Here is a 21,746-nt window from a genome sequence, read left to right on the forward strand (position 1 = left end):
GTTTAACCTGCAACCTCAAGTAAATCCCTTTCAGACCACTTCCCCCATTCAAGCTAGGGTTTGCTACCATCGCTGCTGCACCCCGTTGTGTGTCTGGCTGTGGACTGGCACTCCCTCTAGACGGCGAGGCGAGGGTGAGAAGATGAAGACTTGGGCAGCAGGGGAAGGCTCAGCATGCCGTGGTTTAGGCTTGTTGCATGGGACTGAACTGTTTTGAGCTGTTGCTGTAGATGCCCACCCACCCGGTTGTGCCACAGGCAGCAGCTTTCCTTGGGCCAAGCTGGAGTTCACACCCGCCAGCAGCCTGGGGGGGACCACCCCTCCCTGCTCCAGGGCTGTTTGGGAAAGGCTGCTTTTCCTGGTAGCCATCAGGAAGGATTCTGCAGTTCCTGAACGAGTGTCTGGGTGCAAGATAATGATGGGAGACCCACGCTTAGTGCCCCTGAGTTTGTGATGTGCAAAATATACTTGTAGCTGCGCATGCTGGCAGTACCGTCCTGCATGTGGCCCATGCCCCGGGGAGCCAGGGGAGAGAAAGGTGCTGCTATTTTTGTTCCAGTAGTGGTTTATGATGGTTGTTTCGTTGCCTAGATAGCTTACGGTGGGTGGCATTCACATCAGACGCTACCCCACACCCGAAAAACAGAAAACAAACAAAAGCTGAGATAAGCAGTACTTTAAGGAAGATCAAAAACTCGTCTGTGTTTCTTTCTTCTTGGGGGAACCTACGGTCCTACTGACAGATCAAATGCAGGTTGAGGTATGTATGCACAGGGCTCTCGGTGGGCCTGTTGTTCCCCTCTAAAAGTAGCAAATGAGCAGTATTACTGAGAGGATGTGACAACTCTGGTATGAATCACCCCATCAACACACAAAAAAAGTATTCTCTGAAAAGGTCGCTTCTGTCCCGATGTAGATGGTCAAACGTTGCCTCACCATGTTGTTGGGACAGTGCAGTATATGGTGGGAGACAGTAAAATGGCTGCTTTTCAGGTGGTAGTCGCACAAAATGCGCATCTTGCTACTTTATCTCCCTAACAAACTTGCTGTGGCGCGGCATTACTTTCTAAGACTGCTTTATTCTCATTTCAGCTTGGCTTTACTGGAGCAGCCCTGGCTTGTGCTCAACATACCACGCACCTATGTGTGTGTTTCCAGCCCTGTTACCTCAGCTGGGTTGAAACCCGATGGCTGAATAAAAAGTGTAACGTTGTTGAGCTGCGTTTTCTTGCTGAAGGTTTACGTGCATCTTCATTTCACTTGCATAACTCGCATACGTAGGGGCTACTCTCTGCTGCTATTGCTATGCAAGAAGTCAGCCTCTAAACTTAGCTCTGATCCCAGCCACCTTCCCCTGAAGATGCATAGCACTTCTTCTCACCGTCATTGCTGACAGGTGGGTTTTATTCAATTCACATCAAAGATCTCCTTTCAGTGCTCTTTGGTGCCCGTGTTTCTTTGGGTTTTACCCTCTGTGTCCCTCGGGTGGTGGCCCTTCTGCCTCGGCGGTGCAGGCAGCGGGGCCGGTGGGTGCCTGGCACGTATGACTGCAGGAGCTGCCACTGGTGTTTGGGAGGGCACAGCGCTGACTCTCCTCCGATCTAGGCAAAATCCCGTGCCAGCTGGGTAATGGGGAGAGATTAATGACTGCCTTGGAAGCCAGTTTTCCAGCATACTGGCCGGAGGGCAAGCATCATGATAGTTGTAGCAGCTGGTTTGGAGAGGAGGGAAACGAGGGGAAGATAAAATTGCACACCCAGAATGCCAGGGTAGCCTGTGTCCATGCTTTGATGTCTTCTCTCTCCACACCCTCCTGTGGGTTAAAAATGAAACTAGGCTGCATTTATAATGGGTGTGTGAATATCTGTATTTAGCTCCAGCGAGCAAGCTCCTGGACTGGATCCTTCTATGTGGAGAGATACAGTTTGGACAAACACAGGAAGGGGTATTTTCTGTGCCCTCATTGTGGGGATGGATGGACAGAGACAGACACGCACATCATCTCATTGATGCAGGCATCATAGCCTAACACATTCTGACACACATGTGCATGCTGGGTTATGAAAGGGGATGAAGGGAGATTAAACGTCCTTTTATTCCTCGTTAATGGTCCTGAAGGGTGTAGGTCAGAGTGGGGGTTCCCCCTGTCCTCCACTGGCACTGCTTCGGGCTGTGGGGAGACAGCCCTGTTAAGGTCTGCAGCGAGGACACGGGCACTGTGCAATAAGGAAATGTAGCTGCGGACCAGCCTCGAAATCTCTAAGACTGGTTTGCGCAACGGGGGAAGCGGAGGTGAGCATCCTCCTGGCAGTGCCTGTCGGTGGGGGCAGGAGCCGTCCTGACACCCTCGGGAAGGCCAGGATGAAAGACGGGGTTCCTCCAAAGCGGCAGGCGGGGTGCGCTCGTGAAGGCAGGTAGCTCGACGGAATTCAGTCTCCCTCCTGTTACTGTGCAACACTTCTGCATCCACTTCTGCATGGCACGCTTTAATCAGCAACCCTCCCCCCTTGGCCCCCAGGCCTCAAAATTCCACAAAACCCAATTAACAGAGATGAGAGAGCTCTAGCATGTATACATATGAAATTTCAGAAGGCTGAAAAAGAGACTCTTAATACCATAAAGCCTGCCCTACAGTAAAATTTGCATCTGAAATCTACATAGTTAACCCCCGTGAGGAAGACAGCATAGCTGAGCACAACTTTTTTTCCCCCCCAGAGGGGTAACTTATCCAGGTCTGCTCGGTTTGGCATCAGCCTGCCTGCAGCTGAGCAGTGCTGCCGAGCGAGCCCCGCGCCTCATCTACAACCTGCAGAGAGCACCGAGGGGTTGTAGCTCCAACTTTAGAGACCCTGCGGCCGTGGCCCGAACAAAACAAAACAGCCCTAGCCCTGAGAAGATCACACAGACTTCTCTAGGTTAGCAGCCGAAAACGGGCTGGGTGGACATGGTGCTCGCATAGACTCGTTAAAGGAAGTATTCAAGGCTGATCTAATTGTCACTTACAGATTCAGCACATTCAACCCAGGTGTTTCATGCTATACTAACCTACACCAGCTTGTTTAAATTGCCCATCGTTGAACTGTCCTGAGAAAGACACCCCCCCTTTAAAATAATTACAAACAAACAAACAACCCTCAGCAAATCTAGTCCTTTCTGTACAGGTTCAGTGTTCAGAGGGGAACTGAGGATAAAAGCTTTATTCCCCTTCTGTGCTTTTATCTATCTCTTTTGCTATCTTGCTTGTATAAGGTTCAAAATTTCTCCTCCTATTATCCTACTTACAGCTTAATCGTGTACTAATTGGAGACCCTACTTCTGTTGCTGTGCTCTTTTTTGAGTCTCTGTATGTGCATCTTCCATAAGAGCAATACGCAAGTAGCCTCTTTAAGAGCAATTAAGCAAGAGCTGAAAACTCTCACCTGAATGCTTTATGTGATTCCCCTAGTTGACAGTGATGGGTTTGGCTTTAAAGTGGCTGGTATCTGGGGAGGGCTGTGGTGGGGACTGGGCAGTGTGCTGGGAACACAGGTAAGTATTTCCCTGCAAAAACACGAGACCTCAAAGCTGCTTTTTTTATTACCTCCGGATTCTGCAAAGGGCTGGTTATCTCACGCTGCGAGCCAGCATGATCAAAGCCCCGGGAAAGGTCAGGCATTCCTCCAGGAGTGACACTCGGCTGCCGGCAGCACTCCTCCAGCCCATGGCTCCCACAGCCCAGGCTGCGGCACCACACTGAAATCCTTTATCTCGTTAACGAGTGAACCTACAGATTAGCCAGCCTGGCCTTGGCTTGATGTTGAGAGCGTGTAACACCTGACCTGGGTTTTCTGGAGAGGAAAGGTGGGTTTTTTTTAATTGAAAAAAAAAAAAAAAAAAAAAGTTGTGGGGGAGGCATTTCCTTCCTCTGACTTAATGCAAGAGAGCTTGATGCTGAGAAAAGCTGTGCTTCATCTTTGCTGCACCGAAGGAGCTGCTTTACTAATGTTTTCAGCTCCTAGTTTTGTGCAAGTGATACAAACGGTGAGTTCCAAAATGTGGGGCATGTGAGAAATTATCCTAAGTAACTTCCTGTGAGAGGATACTGTTTGCTCACTGTTTTGATGGACTGGTATTTAATTACTCACTTTGAGCTAGTTATCCCTCACGAGCAGCTTCTGCGTGGTCAGGGAGGTTTGGGGAGGGCAAGCGGAAGGAAGTGATGTTCAAGATGAGCAAATCCCGTCTCTGTTTCCGCACATTAGATGCTGCATTTTTGCATCTGTGCTAGTTCGGTGGCATGAGGGGCTGTAGCCCTTGCATTGGGGTGTTGTGGGTTCACCCCGTGGCTCTCGGTCCTGTCTCTGGCTGTGACTGGGGGCTGACCATCCTGAGCCTAGTTGATTGGCGTGATGTTTTTGTCAGTTTTGCCTTCAGGCATGGGTGCTGAAACTACATGAAAGGCAAGGGGGACGACTTCTGCCTGTGCTTTGCAGTGTGATAGCGTCTGGGCTGTGACCCAGCACCTGTGAGATGGTGGAAGCATGTTAACAGCCTGAAATGCGGGGTAATATTTTTTTTTTTTCAAATGAGGTTAAAGTATCCTTTTACTAGGTATAGGGTAAGAGTAAGAGAGACCTATACATGCTTTCTCTCCAGCAGCATGCAATACTTAGAGCAAGGGCACTTACTGCCATGAAAGGCAAAAATATTTTTTTTTTTTTTTTTTTTACAACAGAGCACTTGATTTCTTCTTTAAAGGTCTGAAGTAGATGCCCCTGATTCTATGTCCCAGCCTGTTTCTTGACTAAAGGGGGCAGTAAAAATTTACCTCATCCTCAAATAAATGTGGCGGACTGTGCAACTGGCTGTGGACAAGTGGCCTTTTGAGCCAACTGGAAATGTGTCTGTGTGTAGCATCCTCCGGGCCTGCAGCCAGAGCACCCGTCTCTGCTGCCCAACTTCCAGATGATCCTCAGATCCTAGAGTGTCAAGCTAAAAAGCATGCTTCCCTCTGCAGGGGAAAGGGGAGGGTCTGGTCCTGACCTCCGAAATACTGTGCTGGGAATGGGGAGGGAGCCTGCCGGTTCTGCTGGGACGGAGGGAGAGAAGAGGCGGAGGGGGAGGAATTTAAAAACTTAAGATTTTCTCCAGTGTGTGGTTGCAGACCTCGACCACATTCCTGGCTGGTAGCGGCAGCTGGAGGGGTTGCTGGGTGGGAATGTCACCAGCTGAATTTGCCCAGCCCGCCCCAAGTGCTGCAGCGGTTTTGGGGCTTACTGCCCCATGGCAGTGTGCATGCAACGGGCTGGTCTCGTGTGTCCACCCCAAAAAAGAAAGGGATTAGTGTTGCATTTGGGCATCTCTGGCACTCTCGACCATTCAACCTGTCAGCAATGGAGTGGGGAGAGGGGCTGAATGCTTCCCCAAGCTTTCCTGGCATGAGCTAATTTTTTGCCTGATAAATTGCTTAGCGGTGTTTTGCAGAGTCTAATGTGGCTGTATTTCTCCCAAGCGCAGCCTTTATTGCGATGAAAAGTACTGAGGAGGGATGCGGTTATGATAAGAAATTGTCCACCTTTACCCCCGCCACGCTTCGGGGCCGGGGGGGGGGAGGGTTGCACAGTCCACCTTTACCCCCGCCACGCTTCGGGGCCGGGGGGGGAGGTGATTGCACAGGCGAGTGTTAATTGCATGAAAAATCAAACTGTTGGTAATGACGGGGCGATGGGAAACTTCAGAAGAGCCTATTTAATGAAATCGAGCATAACTCTCATATAATGTTTGTTTGAGTTTAGTTGGATTGAAATATAATTGCAGGGTGACCCATTGCTACTAGCGGGGCTCTGTGTGCAGCCGTAAGCCCATCTGGAAGGGTGATTTACTGGAGGCTTGGGCAATCTGGCAATTTAGGCTCTCTTTTACGATGTTTAGACTTCTACCCGTGTTGTAAAGTGCAGCACAGGGTTTTTATGAGGATGTAGGTGCCTGCTGCACAAAACTTGGGTTGTGGGCTGGGTGTGTTTTTTTCCTTTTAAGAGTGATTTTTAAATTTTAAAGGGCAGCTCTTGAATTAGAAGGGGGGGAAAAAAAAATCAAGTCTAGCAGCAGGCAGAAATATCCTACGCAGGATTTAAAAGGCATCACGTGTGTTGTGCATACCAGCAGCCTTTTTTTTTTTTTTTAAGCCCTGTGGCCAACTGGGAGAAGGAGCATAGTAGTAACAGACCAAATTGAGTGGGGTGGGAAGGGGGAGCAGGTGACCCCCATGTTTCTCACCATGTACCCCCATCTCACTGGCTGCCCAAGGTGGGGCCACTGCAGCCGCTGGAAGAGCCTTCAGGTCAGTGCCCAGGATGGCCGTGTGCTTGCATGGGCAAGGCCTGAAAACTGAGGGAAACGCCTGATTTTGGGGAGCCTGAGGGTGCTGTGCAGTGCAGTAAAACGAGCCGAGCAGGGCTGGGGGGGTCCAGGCAGCTTCCCAGGGGTGATCGCAGGGTGGTGGGGCAGAGGATGGGTGGTGAGCGGGACTGGAGCGAAGCCAGAAGATGGACAATGCCACCAACGGGGGGAAAGATGCATTTTGGGTCCCAAGGACTCCCTGGGTCACGGGGGTGCCTTTCAGCAGGCATGGGCAGCTCTCAGAGGCTGATGTAGCCCTGAGGCTGACATAGGAGCATCCTCCCAGGGCTCCTTCGTTGGCTCTTCTCTGCAGCCGGAGGCAAGGCTTGCCCTTGAGGTTGCAGCATCTGCTTTTTTTGGGAGGGGGGAAAAAAAAAAATCTTAAGCTGCCCTGGGAGACAGAAGACTAATTACAGTACTCCCCTGACCGGAGTCCTCTCCCACTGGCAGCCTTGGGGCTGGGAGATGTCAGTCTCTCTTTTTTTTTTTTTTTTTTTTTTTTGGAACCTTCTGAGATGCCGACTGGCAAATGGGACTGAAAATACTGAGCATGTAGATTATGTGTTGGCAGCTTAGCATCCAGTGGTGTTTTGCGGTAGGTTCATTGGTCCTGTTTACACCAAGGGTCCAAATGAAACAGTCAACATCAATGGTTTGGGCCACAAAGTGTTTGCAGCCCTGTTCCTTTGAGCCTGTGCCTCGTTCGAGTCAGTCATCCTTTACTCGTCCTTAGCTGTGTGCTGTGATTTTTATATTTTTAGCTACATGTAAGTGTAATTTTAGAGCATGTTTTTGTGTCTTGTTGGCATGACGAACCCTTGTGGGACTGATCTATAAAATTAAGTTGGTTAGTAGCTTTTCAACACTCTTGTTTGTATTGAAATCATCCTGCACAATGTTGTAGAGAAATAATTCCTATTGTGACCTTCTACTGATGGTTCAAATAACCTGTCTAAGAGACATCCTGTTTCTGGAGGGCCCTATTGCTTTAGTTGCTGTTAAAATTGGTTTTGCCTTCTGTGGACCAGTGCTGCAGAAATGAAGTACTTGCAAATGCATTTTACCTCCAGATAAATGTTGCAGTTTGCATTTTCAATCCTAGTGAAGCTTGAGCAGACTGTTACTTTTGGCCTAATCATTTATACGTTTATAGGGATTTCTTTTCTTTTTTAGTCTAAAAATGAGTATTTTATTTTAAGCCTTTGGACCATCTTGCCCACATCCAATGATGGATGTGTAATGAGATGACTTTGTACCTCCACTAAATGGTTATATTGTTTGCACTGATGCATGCTGAGACTTGATGCATTAAATCTTTGGTCATTAGCAGATGCCATTAGCAGAAAAGTCCAAATCACTTAGAGCTGGGACTTAAGACTTTTCATTAAAATCTGAATTTGCATGTTATTGGATAAATCTGTTAATACGGTTTAGCTGGACTCAGGGAAGTTTTATGAAAACTTTTTCCAGTGCATACGCAGGGTCAGCAGTGCCGGGGAGCCTTGAATTTGGAGAAACTGGCCCCTTTGGTGCTTCCTTCGTATCCTGTCATATGCCGAGTGACCTGTCAATCCCACCCGGCCCTGCTTGCCCCCACCACCCTTAATGCCATGCCCCCAGCCCTGGCTGTTGGCGTTGTGCTTCACGCTGGGCCCGGGACTGCTCCTGTTCCGCCAGGAAATCCCCCTGAAGCAGGGTTTGGCCTCGGTGGCGCTTTCCCCCCCGGGAGCCTTTCGGCAGCAATGGCGTGGTGGGGAGCGGGGCTTGCCAAGGACCAGCTGCGGCGTCATCGATGGCGTCAAGTTTGTCACTCCTCTGTCTTCACAGCCTTTCCATCTCCTCCTCCTGCCCCCCCCCAAGTGTTTTTAGAAGGCGGATGAGGCAGGAACACTTCCAAAAACATCAGTCTGCTGCTACGCTGCTACGTTGGGTAGCATGGCTGGCACAAGCTCTCTGTTTGGCTAGAGGTATGCAGTTGCTGCCTGGTCAGCCTCTAAGTTGCAGATTCAGGCGTGGTGAACAGGGGTTTTTGGACACATGAAGGTGTGTCAGGTGCTGGCACAGGCGTCTGAGCCCTTGTCCTTACCTTCTATGAGACAGAGCTCAGATATCTTCCTGATGCATGCCATGCTCTCTCATTTCTTAATTAAGAACATTTCTATTCAGTGCATCTTAAAAATTGCTGCTCAAAGAGAAGTTGACCTATTTCTTAAGTCTTCTGGGCCTCTGATGGTCTTCATTATAGCATCTGGTGTTGAATGGGCTGTAACATAGACTTAATGTAAATACATTTAGTGGAGGTCTTATTTCAAGCACTTTGATCCACCGCCTGTGCGATGCCAAAAGGCATCTTCCTGTCACCAGGGTGCAGGACGGGGTTTTTCTCGGTTCCCCCCAGGAGCCTCGGTCGGTATCCTGTGGGACACGAGGAGGCCGATGAGGAAAAGTCATCCCATCCTGTGACGCACGTTGTCTGCCAGAACAGGAACGCCGGGCTTCAGAGGCTGCCGTCAGACCACCCGCTTTCACACAAAACTCGTGTGTTTATGTAGTAGGTGGCATTTTGTTTGCCTGAGCGGTTTCCATGCTTGATTTAAGTGGGTGCTCGAGGGTGCAGAGGAGTCCCTGGTTTGAATATTGGACTGAAGTGCATCCCTTTGCCCAGGAGGGGCACATTAGCTCATGAGTCTGAGTACCCCAGAGAAGATGCCAAAGTTGTCGTGAGCGGGGATGCTGATAACCTCGAGGCAAGAATAACAAGCTTGTATCTCTGCCTTAACGCAGCAGACAGCTCTGGTAACAGAAACCAGAGCAGTGTTGTCCCCAGGGAAGAACTAAAGACGGCATGAGAGGCAACACTCGGATGGACTCCAGCATCTTCCCCCCCTGCCCAAAGGTCCCATGCACTTAACGCCACTGCTGACCACCCTCCGGCAAGCAGCCAGGCTGTGGGCATCGGTTCCTCTGATGTCCCACGGGCTTCCTCTTTCTGGTTAGGGCAGCAGTCCTTATCCTTAGTCCTTACTAAGCAATTAGTAAGCCAGACCCCTGTGACTCAGAGGCTGGAGCTTGCGTTTATTAAAACATTGTGGTGCCTGTGTTCCCCTTGGCCAACAGAGACCAGAAGGAGCTCTGGGCAGATCAGGAAGTGATGGGGGAAAATGCCTTTTCAGCTGACAGGACTGGCTTATGTGTGGCAAGGATGTGCAAGGCGGGAGTGGGGATGCTGCACGGGGTAAAGGCTGGGGATCCATGGCCTGTGGGACATGTTCCCATCTGGGGAGTTAAGTATTTCCAGTGCTGGCGGTCCCACTTAGCAGGTTTTGGGACTGCTTAGTGACCCCTGGGGTCGGGTGTGATTTGATGCTGCAGTTCGCCGCTTGTTGGATACAGGCTTCTTGGTGCATGTATTTACATCAGGAAAAAGATGAACTGTTCGGGATGGGCAAGGTTAAAAGGACCAGCATGTGGGAAACGGGGCTTAAAATGAGCACTGGCTGGCAAATTGCGGAATGTTTAATTGGCAATTAATGGCTGTCAGAGAGGACACAGTGGTGAGTTTGGAGAATGAAATAAAAGGCTGCAAAATACTTTATCAGGGAAAGCCTTCCCTGCGAGCACGTGGCTTTGCTGGTGACCTGATGCCCTAGCAGTTGTTAGTGCGTATTTCTAAAACTAAGGAGCTGTGCAACACTAAGTATAACCGGTGTATATGTGAACTTGCGATATGTAAATAGAAATGGGCTTGTCCTCCCCTGATCGGAGCCTTGCAAGACCTGCCTGGCTCCTCGTGTGGTTCAGCAGCACTCCAGGTCCCCCGACAGCCTTCCTGAGCAGGCGAGAACAAACAAATTAAGAACTCACGGGAGAGAAGAAAACGAAGATAGCAGGGGATTTCTAATCAAGCTATTTTAATACTGGGTGTGCTTTAATCACTTACTTAATGGCAGTGCTTAATGAACACTTGAAATAAAACATGTTTCTGTCAGAGATTCAACACCCGTGTTTTTAAAACTGTCTTGAGGGAACTCAAATGTTTATTACAACTTTTCAGCAAAACCCCATCGCAGTTGTGCTATATTAATTTCCAGGATTGAAGCGGGGGGTGGGGAAGCCTGGCAAAAGACAAGAATGTAGACAAGCCATTAGTGCGGTAGTTTCTCACTAACATCACAATTAACCTGAATCCGGTTACTGATTGTAATCCGTCTAGATAGGTGCTTATCCCAGGCTTTATCAAATCGCATTTACTCTTTTTTTTTTTCTTTGCAATGTTCCCCTGGCTGTGTACTAAAGTTCTTACTGTACACCCACCCTTTGGGCGTCAGGCAGAGCAGTTTGCTCTGACTCCTCTTGCCTGTCCTCCTACACTGCCTGCATTTCCAGCCGTGACACCCCCTTTGCTTCGGGTGCTGATCTCTGTGCCCGCAGACCACAGCACGGCACCGTCAGCCGTGAAGCTGCCTTTCCCATGCATTGCAGCCCCAGCCGCTTGCTGCTGGGCTTCCCAAAAAGGAAGGTGGTCTGGGTGGCTGGAAAATGGGCACAAACTTTTCCTGCTCCCAAATAACCACGGGAAGCTCTAGCGGGGATCCTGGGTACCTTCTTTGGCCACTGATGCGCTGGCACCTTCTTCTCCCCATCTCCCGGGGGTCTTCTGGGATGCTGGGGCTCTGCGGTCGCCTGATGCATGGTGTCCTGGGAAGGGGGGGAAGCCTTCAATGACTGACTTAAAGTAACTTTCTTGTTTTCCCCTTAATCACCTGGTGAAGCGATGACATACAGGACGTGAGGAAAAGGGGGACCAGGAGGACTTTTTTTCTGACCTTGGCTAGCCATCAGTTTACCCCCTGAACCGAAATCGCACGTTTCTAGTTTTTCTCTGACTGTTAGCAGTTGCAAAGCCGTAAAGCTTCACGTCGGAGTGGATGCAACATTTCACTTTGCCTCCATACCACGGCAAGTCCCTGGGGTGTCACCCCTGCTGTTTGTAGGCACAAAAGGTCAGTGAGATAAATGGCCTCCCATTGCCAAGTTGTGAAGCAGGGTAAAAAGACTGCGCCTTTTTTATTTGGCTTGCATAAATCACTATATTCCTAAGCCCCCGTTTCCTGTGAGCGGTGTGTGCTGGTGGGTGTGCTTTCCCACCCTGGCTCACTTTAGTGTCAGCTGAGGCTAAAAGTAAGGCCACAAATCCATCCCCCCATATCTGCTATGTCATTTTTCTCAATCGTACCATCTTAACGATTGGAGAAGGTTTTGAAAATTAAGCATAAGATGATCTCTGTGTCAAGAGCGTAGAAGGAGGTTGGCTTTGGACGTAAAACTGTCTGCTCTAAATAAATGGTTTGGGGGTGGGAAGGGAGTAACCTGAGCTTTCTCTTTAGCAAGCTTGCTGCGTCTCTGCAAAGTTGTCTGTGGAAAGGGATTGTATGATGGCTTCCAGGGAGGTGGCAAATTGTAATTGCAATTATTGCTGGTGTTGATGAGCTTGTTTCATCTATTGGTAACTACTTTTGGCCGGAACACCTTACTCTTACCTTCTCTCCTTCTTGGTCTGGTCCCCCTGTGCTAAAGCTTGTTCATGATGAACCAGGACATGGGCCTAGTTTTGACATTGCTCCAAAACTACATTCTTCTCGGTCTTGCATTTTTATTGCCACAGCTGGTTAGCAAAGGCATAAATGCAGGGTTAGTACAGCCATTAAAATGCTATCGCTATTTCGAGAGGACAACTGAAACTGATGTCTTCTGGGTTTGCTAGAATCTTCTGCCTAAGAGTGGTTTCAGGGCTCTAGAAACTAGAAGTTAAGCTAGTTAAAAAGTGAAAAAAAAAAAAGTGGATTTTTCTTGTCCCTTCAGGTCAAGGTATCCTCAAATCCTCCAAGTCATTGGTCTTTTTATTTTGCTGTACTGCTGTAGCAATAGTGAAAGGGTTTGGGGTTGGGTTTTTTTGGAGGAGCTGTTGTTTTTTTGCCCCTGAACTTAACATTTGTTGTCAAAAGCTTGAAGCCATGTTTTTTTTGAAAGGACCCGCTCGTTTTTGTTCGTATTTTTTTTTGTAATTGGCTTATTTTAGTCTGAATTGAGAAGACCATCTGCTAGTGCCTGTACCCAATGCACAACTTCTTGACAGGAGAGGAAGAGTAGACAGGCTGGGGCCTTTTTTGGCTTTTTAGAAGCAGGAAATGTTTAAGGAAGGTTAAGGAAGTTTAAGAAAGAGAAAAAAACAAAACAACCCAGCACCTCTTTTGGGTGTTGACCCAGGAACACTTGGGTCTTGCGCGTACGGGCGCGCTTGCTCGCAGCTCTCCGCGAGCCTCCCTGCCCATCTGCGACCTCCTTTGTAGATGCGCGGCCTTTGAAGGGTCATTAATTTAATATCTTTCCCTGCACAGCAGCTGGAACAAATGGTCGCCCCAGCTCCAGCGAGCGCTCCCAGACACCCGCCTCGCCCGGCGCTGACCTACAGGCATTTTTGCGGTGGCTGTCTTGAGCTTTTTATAGTTTTTGCACACGTGTTGCATATAGGACACCGTGCAGGTGCGGGCCTTTGCTGAAGTGTTAGCTAGCCGTTCGGTGAGGGCTTGGGTTTGGGGTCTTCTTCTGGCAGTTTTGCTTTTCAAAAGTCAGGGGAAGCTTCCTGGGTTCAGGCTGAATCCGAGGGGCAGCATTTTGCCGTTGGCTCACTGGGGGTGCATCTGAACTCCCTCGGAGTGTACCCCGCGGGTGGGAGGACAGCGCCCATTCAAAATGGCGAGTAACGCCGCCCCGTTAGCGTGCTTGCGGAGGAGCTCCGCCGCCGGTGAGAGGATTTCTTCCCCACCCCCGATGGGTGATCCCTTCGCCATTAATCTTTAATGTTCATAACGGGTTAGGACACCTGCGTGCCTTAAAGCATAACACAAGGTCTTCAGGCTTGTAAGTCACAGGTCCTCATTTTTTAAGTTTGTTTTTTCCAAATTGCAGATCTTGAGCTAGGCTGCGGGTTCAATTTCCTTTACTTTCCAGGGCACGTGAAGAAGCTTAGGCCCAGAGGTTAAGGAAGGGGACTAAACTGGTGTGGTGCGGTGTGGTAGTACACCACGTACGCTGCATCAGAGCTGTGTTAGCAACCGTTTTGACAAGCATCTAACCTCTTCAGATTGTCTTGGAAATGAGAATCGCAGCCTCAGCTGCTTTAGGGTGTTTCTAGAAGCTGCTTGGGTAGCAACCTGTGCCAAAACACGGCATTTTGGTGGGTGGATGAAGTGTAACTTCTGTACTAAAATATTGAAGAACCTCATGCAGGACAACGGCTAGTTACGTCATTGTCTCATCAAAGGCGTGTGGACTGATAGGGCTTTGCAGGAGGAGATTTTTAAGGTGGTGTTGGGAAGAAAAGGTGCTCCACGAACTGTGCCTGTGTTAGACGTAAATGTCGTCAGCGTTCCAGGGAGAGCCACGGTGGTTGCTGGCTTGGTTAGCGGGGGCTGAGCCAAGCGTGGGGGACCCAGTGCGCCCTACGTGGAGATCACGTTCACCCAGATCAGTGGTCCTGGGGTTCAGGTCTCTGTCAGCCCCTCACTGGTTCCGCAGCTGTGTGCACCGTCTCTGGAGGATTTGGGGAGACGAATGTAGTGGGGATGGCGTGTTTGTGGGAGGAGGAGGAGGCGGCCTATGGGCAAAGAAAATGGGCTGCAGCAGGAGGAGTCTAACGAGCACCATACCGTACCTCAGCGTGAGGTGGGATTTTGGCTGTGTCACTCAGCCCTGAGAAGCCTCTGGGGTGGTAATGCCTGCCGTCAGCAGTAGGCGTTGGAAGGGGCTTCGGCAGCGTCCCCCACCCAGATATCCCCAACGGCAAAGGGTGCAGGACAGCGCGCGTGGGGTCAACCCGCGGTGGGAGGGTGGAGAGGGGGGCGAGAGGGGCATCCGGGCCTGTGTACGAAATCTTGCTCTCCTGCCCTGAACCCTCTCTGAGAGGAGGGCCCAGGTAACCCATCTGGGTTGACTTGTAGGGCAGGTGCCGTAGCAGAACCGATTTAGTCCACAGGACTTTTGGAAAATACGTCGTCGGGCCTTTCTCATCCTGGTTTCACTCTGCAACGTGTCACCCTGTGTTTTCTCCCCGTGTCGATCACTGCGGTCGTCTCAGTGGGACCAAGCCTGTGCCCACGGAGCCCCCAGCCAGTGGCGCATCTGGGTGCCCAGCAGGATTTAGGTGGCCAGAGCTCCTTGGGTCCTCCCAAAGTGACATGGGGCAGGCAGGCTGGAGAGCTTTTTATTATTGCTATTATTTATTGTTACTTTTTTTTCATGTTTCTGGCTCTGCAAGACCCCCAAATGCTCTTAATGGCAATACAGCCCGTTTATATGTTAATTTTAAGCCCACTGACAGGCGGTTTGCTTTTCTCCTCACTTCTCACGGTTCCTTCACCCGTTGAAAGCCGCTGCCGTGGGCTTAGGGGATAAGGTGCCGAGAATTAGAAAATAAAATACAATCTGTGGGATGCTGGAGAGCGAGGGGGTACGGGGATTGGCTTGCTCGAAGTACAAATGGGTGATTTCTAAAAGCAAGTAACCCTGATACCAGCGGCATGCATGACAATTACATCTAGCATAATACAAAATGTTAATTACTAAATTTTGAGAAATTAATGCTGATTAGCAGCTGTGTATGTGACCTAAATACATCTATTGCTTGATCTTTATTCATAATGTACAGTTTATTGTTGATAAAGTAATTGCTGAATGGTGGGCTGGCCCACAAGTCTTGTAGCTAAAGACTGTGGCTTGATTTGTAAAGCATCTGAAATTTGTTAGCATCTGTTTTTTGTTGAATTTATACAGGCAGGGAAGATGAATAGCAGTCTGAGCTATCCCCTTTAAAACTCAACTCATATATATTATTGAGAATGCATATTGCTTTTATTGTTTGGTCACAAAAATGGACCTAATGCTCGTTGGCTTTAAAACACCTACTAGTGCTGCTTTCTCTCTCCATCTTGCAAAATATAAGACAAGGCCGAAGCTTAAATTAAAATCCTCAGGTTCTTATCTCTTTCCCACAGGAAAGCAAATCTGTGTTGAAAACCGTAAAATTAAGAGGAGAGCAAGGATAGCATAATTTAGCAAAAATTCATGGCACCAGATTCTGAGCTATATGACTGGAGGGATAGGTCAGACATTAAGAAGATACAGCCTGCTAATGCAAGTTCCTTAAGGTGGTGCTCTGGAAACAAGGCAAGCAGAAAATGCTGCATTGGTTCCCATTTACTCCCTTTCCTCTGCTCCCACCGGCCTTAACGATAAATTGGGTTGTCCATTTTATAACCCTTCTGCTTCCAGAAGTCCAAAGAAATCCTGGGTTTGTACTTGGAGTATTGTCCTAACATCTGTTTGTGCTGGGACTTCAATAGTGAACTTGAAATTAATTTCATTGGGCTCTTAAATTTTTTTTTCTTAATTCCTTATATTTGACAGGCTGTCCCTGCTGAGTTTTATTAGTGTTTCTGTCTGAAGGACAGCTTTTTTTGCCCTATTTTTTTACTTTTATTAAAAATGTGCTTGTGATGTAATTATTTTTGCTAAGGGGCAGGGTAGAGTGGCAGGGTACAGATGAGCCTGTTGCACGCCGGCATCATCGCTATGTCTCATCCCGCCATGGGAAGAGCAACTTGTTGTTTCAAGCAGCTTTAATACGGCAGCATTTTGTCGGGACGAGTGAGTCCCGTTGTCTTGCAGCCTTGATCCAAGAGCGTGATTTTTGGGCAGCGTCATGACGAGCGCTCCCTCCCCTACGCCTCTGCCGGAAGCACTGATGGGAAGCCTGTGTCTTGGCCTACATGGGCATCGCTTCATGGCACTCATTTCAGGACCCTCTCGGGTGTTTGTAGCACTTTGATTTCTCCTTGGCGTGATGCAGCAAGGGGCCTCCCAGCCATCCCCGGGTGGTCAGCGGGTCTCCTCCCTAACTGACCCCTCTGAGAGGCTGCTGCCAACCCCGTATATAAGAAATCAGGCTTTTAAGGGTGGCTTTTCAGTTACCTGCTACACAGACCAGCAGGTTTCAACTGGAGTTTGTAGAATTGCCAGGGCAAAAGCCTACCGTACCCTCTGGCAATGCCAGGGGCTTGTCCCCGCTGCGCCGTGCCGCATTCGCACAGGACAGCGGTGGAGAGGAGGAGTGAAAGCGATGAAGCTCGTGTTGCTCTTAAGGCTGGAGATGTGGCAAACTTGCACTTGAAACCTTTTTTTAAAGTGCTGAGGCTGTAACTGAAGGGTGCTGTCTCTGCCGTCCTTTGGTTACAGCCCTTGCCTGCCTGGCGTGCTGCTTCTCCTGCCTTGTGGTTCTCCAGCCGCCGCTTCCCCAGCCCCTCTCCCGAAACGCCTTTCCTCCTGTTCCCAGCCCCACCTGTTTCCATGTGTTTCCTCAACGCCCATATACCTCCTTGGGTGCCAGTGGTTCGAGGATGCTGATTCTGGCAGCAAACCTGGTTGCCATCCACCAGTTTGTGTCTGTCCATCCGTTCCGCCCCCACCCTGCTTCAGTAATACAAATGTGTAAAAATTGCATTTTAGAAGTGTCCTTTTTTAATTCAGAAGCCCCACCTCGCTAACACTGTTTAATTTAATTTTTTTTCTTCTCTTGCAGTCAAACAAGGTGCCAGTGGTACAGCCTTCTCATGCGGTTCACCCCCTCACCCCTCTTATCACCTACAGCGATGAGCACTTTTCCCCAGGGTCACACCCATCTCACATCCCCTCTGACGTCAGCTCCAAACAAGGTGAGCCCATCCCCTCCTGGGGCAGTGGGGATGCAGATCGGTCCCAGTGCCTCCCACACTGCTGATAGGGCTTTATTTGTAATATTTTAGAGGGAGGGTTCCAGGCGTGCATGCCCGCTTTCAGAGATGGTAATTCTGCCATGATGCTGATATTTAACTTGGCTGTTTAAATCTTTGTGCTCGTCCTAATGTGATAATTCAGGCTTGGTTTACTTGTCAAAGATCTTTTAAAATCTCAATAAGCAGCAGCCAGCCCTCACCACCCCCTGCGGTGCCCAAGGCTTGCAGCGTGCAGCTGTGGAAACGGCAATCATCCCTCACCTGCCCGAAAACGGGCGAAGAGTACTTCAGTAGTGGTGTCATTGAAACCTTTTCTTTCTCCCTTTTACTCAAAACTGTATTTTATGTCCTTGTATTCTGGCTGTCCAAATTCTTCCATATGTCAGTTGGTATAACTGAAGCGTAGCCCATAAAATACACTTTTGAGCCCGCACAATTTAAGGCTTTGCAAACATGACATTTTTTTAACCTTCTCATGCCTGCTGCCTTCTGCAGGTAGCATTGTTTTAGATGTCCAAGTAATACCCCTAGGCCTCCTTAAAAGAAGTCCCCCAGATCCTCATCTGGGAGCGCCAGACCAGCCCCACTCTGGGTTAGTTAGCAGGCCCCCGGGGAAGCGCCAACAAGCTCCGAGCTGCCGAGCTCAGGCTGCACCAAGAGCTCCTGCCCAGCACCCCAGCCCCAGGGAAGTGCCAACAAGCTCCGAGCTGCCGAGCTCAGGCTGCACCAAGAGCTCCTGCCCAGCACCCCAGCGAACCCAGGGGTTTCCTGGGGAGGGTGTGCTTGCTTGCATTGGGATGCAGGAGCTGGGAGGGGTGTGATGGTGGTTGGGGGGGTGCAAGGGGAGGACTGACCCCTGTCAGCACGGATCTGAGCTGGGGTTTGGGTAAGCACCCGAGGAGGAGGTGGTAGGAGAGCTGGTGGCGAGGAGGGAAGGAGAGGGAGCAGAGGGTTTATGAAGGTGTTCGCTGTAGTCAGGATGTCTGTGTGCCGGACTGGTCCTTGCAGGGTGCCTCTCCCTGCCTCTCTCAGCACTTACTTGTCCCACCACGTGGTGGGACATTTAGCTGACAAGATCATGAAGCTCTGCTTTGTCTGGGCACACATCCATATGCACAGCTGTCCCATTTATCTGGAGAGGTGTCTAGCCACCATTGTGCAGGGAGAGAGACTTTTTTTAGTTGTGACTTTCCCCAAATGCCTAGTTTTTGTTTTGGCCTTGCTACGTAGATAATAACATGGGCTACATCCAGAAAATACCATGGCCTTGTGGCTCTGTGTTTTTTGCTGTTTGTTAATTGGTTGGCTGGTTGTGTGTTTTGTTGTTTTTTTTTTTTTAGGAAGGGAGAATACAAAAAGCACTCTGCCTGGAAAGCCTGGGCTGTAAATACACGTATAGTATCATTTTCAGAGTTGGAAGAGGCAAATGGAGACCTCCTGTCCTCATTTGTCTTTCTCCTTTGCATTGGTGCCCAGGAGAAGGATGTTCACGCTCGTTCTTTGAAATCCCAGGGGTGCTGTGTGTCAGAGAACAGGATTTACACCTCTTGCACAGGCTGGCTGTGATGGCTGGGGCATACCGTGCTCCTGCAGTTTGTGAGCTCGAGATTTTCACTTACTGCATGATGGGTTTGCCCTCCTGCGCCCTAGTTCTTTGCCTTGACCCCTGGTTTGTTTTTGTAGTTGTCTGCTGCAGACTCAAGCTGAACAACATCCGGTTTGTTGTTTCTGCTGCCCGTTGTCCCCTCTCCCTCTTCATGCCCTCTCCCCTGTCCAGCCCCAGTGTGTTGCACCACTCACGTCCCTGAGCTCAAGCATAGAGACGGGCTCTGCCGGAGGGCGGCCAGGGGCATCTCTGGTGCAGAGCTCATGCCCCTCCGGTGTTCATGAATGGCCTCTCAGTCCCTCTGCTCTGCTCAGCATCTGGCAAAGATGGGGACGCAGGCTGGAGACTTCTGGTTTTGGCTGTGACGGTCTCCTTGATGTGTGTGGTCTTTCCATACTCCCCGTTTCGGTGCCGCTGGCATGTGGGAACAGCCCCAATGAAGTGGCCAATGAAGTTGCTGGAAAGAAAGGATTCCCCCCCCCTCCTCAGGTCCTCTGCCAAATGCCTCTGACCATTGTTTCTGTCCTCGCCTCCCACTGTGGGTCTGGAGTGAGGCACTGCCCTGGCACCCCAGCCCTGATCCCAGGGTGCCCTCCTCCCACCAAAATCCCCTGACGAGGGTGTCCACAGCAGCTTGCCTGCAGCACTGCCTCTTGCACCCCAGGCACTTTGGGATGGACACGCAGCCACCGCCTTTCTAAAGGCAGTCATTTCTTTCTTCCTTTTTTTTTTTTTTTTTCCTTAACCCTCTCATGAGCAAGATCTTGCTTTGCAGAGCACTGGCTGTGCGGTAGCTGTGTATGTTCCTGCTGGGCATTAGGTAGCTGACAGTAAGTGGCCACAAGTTTTGCACTAGTGATAACCCCTGTGCGTTAGTGCAGAAAGAGCAGCGTCATCCTATGGGTCAGAAACGCGGGTTTTGGGGAAGGAACAACCCAGCTCCTTATGTAGAAGGGGTCTCGGTCTGGCAGGGGTAAGGTTGTGTCATCACTCTCAGGAGCATCAGCCATCACCAGAGATGAGAATGACAGGCTGGGATTGTCTTTCACCTTTTTCTTCTTTTTTTTAAAACCTGCTCTAAAAAAGCATTCCCTTTCACATAACTTTCACATAAGAACCCTGGGATATATAATGTGTTCCCTCTCCTGTCAGCCACCAGCTGTTGTACACCTTTGAAAAGACAACTGGCCAAAAATATGCTCCTCAGGTTGTAGTCCCAAGGCTGAGAATTTAGCTTTTTTGAGACAGTAACACCACCAGTATTTTCCATCCTTTCCTGTGTGCAGTCTCGAAAGATACTCTTCAAATCTTATAATTAAATTCAGAAGATTTAAATACAAACTAGGGGGGGAAATAAATCAGTAGCATCAATCTATAAACCAAGTCTCAAGGTAGCACACGCTCAGTCTTGGACCTTTGGAGTGTCACCACATAAATATTTAATGCCCTTTTAAAGCAGCTGATTTAACATGTGAAGTAGACTTAACAATTCCTTCTGCTTCATCCCCCTCTTCCCCAAACACATTTAAATAAACCGATGTCTTTGTGGCCTCTGCAACCGTAATTCCATGTCTCCTGGGGGCATGAGGTTTAGGTGAAGAATGGAGACCGTGGACCCTTTTGGGATAAGGATTAAGCTTTAATCTTGAGGTGATTCTTGCAGTTGTAGGACTCTGTGTTCTGGGGAATGTGATGGATCATTTCTGATGGGACTCCTATTTTTCCATGAAATACTACCAATGCAAAACAGATTGACCTTGGAGCCCACAGGAGTCAACTTGATGAAGAGCTTAGTTGGAGCTGGAGTGACAATTGGAAGCCAAATGAATCATATCAAGTGTGACCATTACAGGCCTGAAAATGGTTCTTAATTAACCACTGATCCTCTGTGGTAGCAAGTTTCCAAAATTGGTGAATCCATAAGGGAACCCGTGAAAATGTACAAGTAGCAATTTACCTAATCTATAGCTCTGCTGCACTGCCTCTTTGACAATGCTTTATTTTCCTCTTGTTTCATGCTGTGTTAGAAGAGGTCCTCAGGATCCGATAGGGTTTGGTGAAACCATTGAGAGGACAGTATTGCCTAACATGCTTTACAGGAGATCTAAACTTGTGCGGGCCCTTACCCATACATTCATACCCTCCTTCCACTTTGTTTTTTCCAGTATTTCCCTTTGAAATGCAATATCATGTGAAAGTTATTTATTATTTTAAAGGTAGCATGGGTAGCCTTTTGTTTTTAATAGTAACCAGAAGGTGATTATTTCTTCTCAGGAGCACTAATTCTGTCATAGTGTTGGCCGTGTTAGCTGTGAACTGTAGCTTGTGTAGTATTTTGAGGGGAAAGTCATTCATTCTTCTGTGCTCTTTAACAGGCTTGTCCAGGCATCCTCCAGCTCCTGATCTCCCTACCTTCTATCCCTTGTCTCCAGGGGGGGTTGGACAGATAACACCACCTCTTGGCTGGTAAGATCTTTTAGCTTCTTTTCAGACAAAGGTGCATGTTCACACCATTTGCTGTTGTTGAATCAATTGCAGCATTTACAAAATAAGAATGTCACTGCAGTAAGAAATTACTACGTTATTTTAGTTGAAAAGATCAAAAAATATCGATCTTTGAAATGAATTGAATCCCGTTTTTGAACACATACAGAAATGGAAATGTGTAGATTTCACTTTGAAGTCTATATATTTCTTATGGCTCAGATTTGTGGCTCTTGGCATTTGGAAAGATAGCAGAAAACAGTTCTCAAGGAATTAAAGGTAGATTTTTAATAAACAAAATTGCAATTACGGAGGGGAGGTAAGAAGGAACTTTGAAAGCGGGGGGCGGGAAATCTTGAAACTGCCCCAAAATGGCAAACAAACTTTTGTAGTCTGCTGCTTGTTACAGTTTGTGTATGGAGGGAAGCCTCTGTCATTGGGAGGTTTTG

At 48.9% G+C, this 21,746-nt stretch overlaps 1 protein-coding gene across 1 annotated transcript in view; it reads left to right on the plus strand.

The window, feature by feature from the left end:
• LEF1 (lymphoid enhancer-binding factor 1) overlaps positions 1 to 21,746 on the plus strand; it is a gene marked incomplete at its 5' end in the record, with an annotated part of 55,684 nt that overhangs the window by 21,702 nt on the left and 12,236 nt on the right. The window contains 2 exons of the mRNA XM_010289072.1: positions 17,015 to 17,147; positions 21,189 to 21,279. Of these exons, the coding sequence (XP_010287374.1) occupies positions 17,015 to 17,147; positions 21,189 to 21,279 (224 nt within the window). The remainder of the gene's footprint in view (positions 1 to 17,014; positions 17,148 to 21,188; positions 21,280 to 21,746) is intronic.

Source organism: Phaethon lepturus, unplaced genomic scaffold (assembly GCF_000687285.1).
Source record: "Phaethon lepturus isolate BGI_N335 unplaced genomic scaffold, ASM68728v1 scaffold18846, whole genome shotgun sequence".
Classification (NCBI taxonomy): Eukaryota; Metazoa; Chordata; class Aves; order Phaethontiformes; family Phaethontidae; genus Phaethon; species Phaethon lepturus.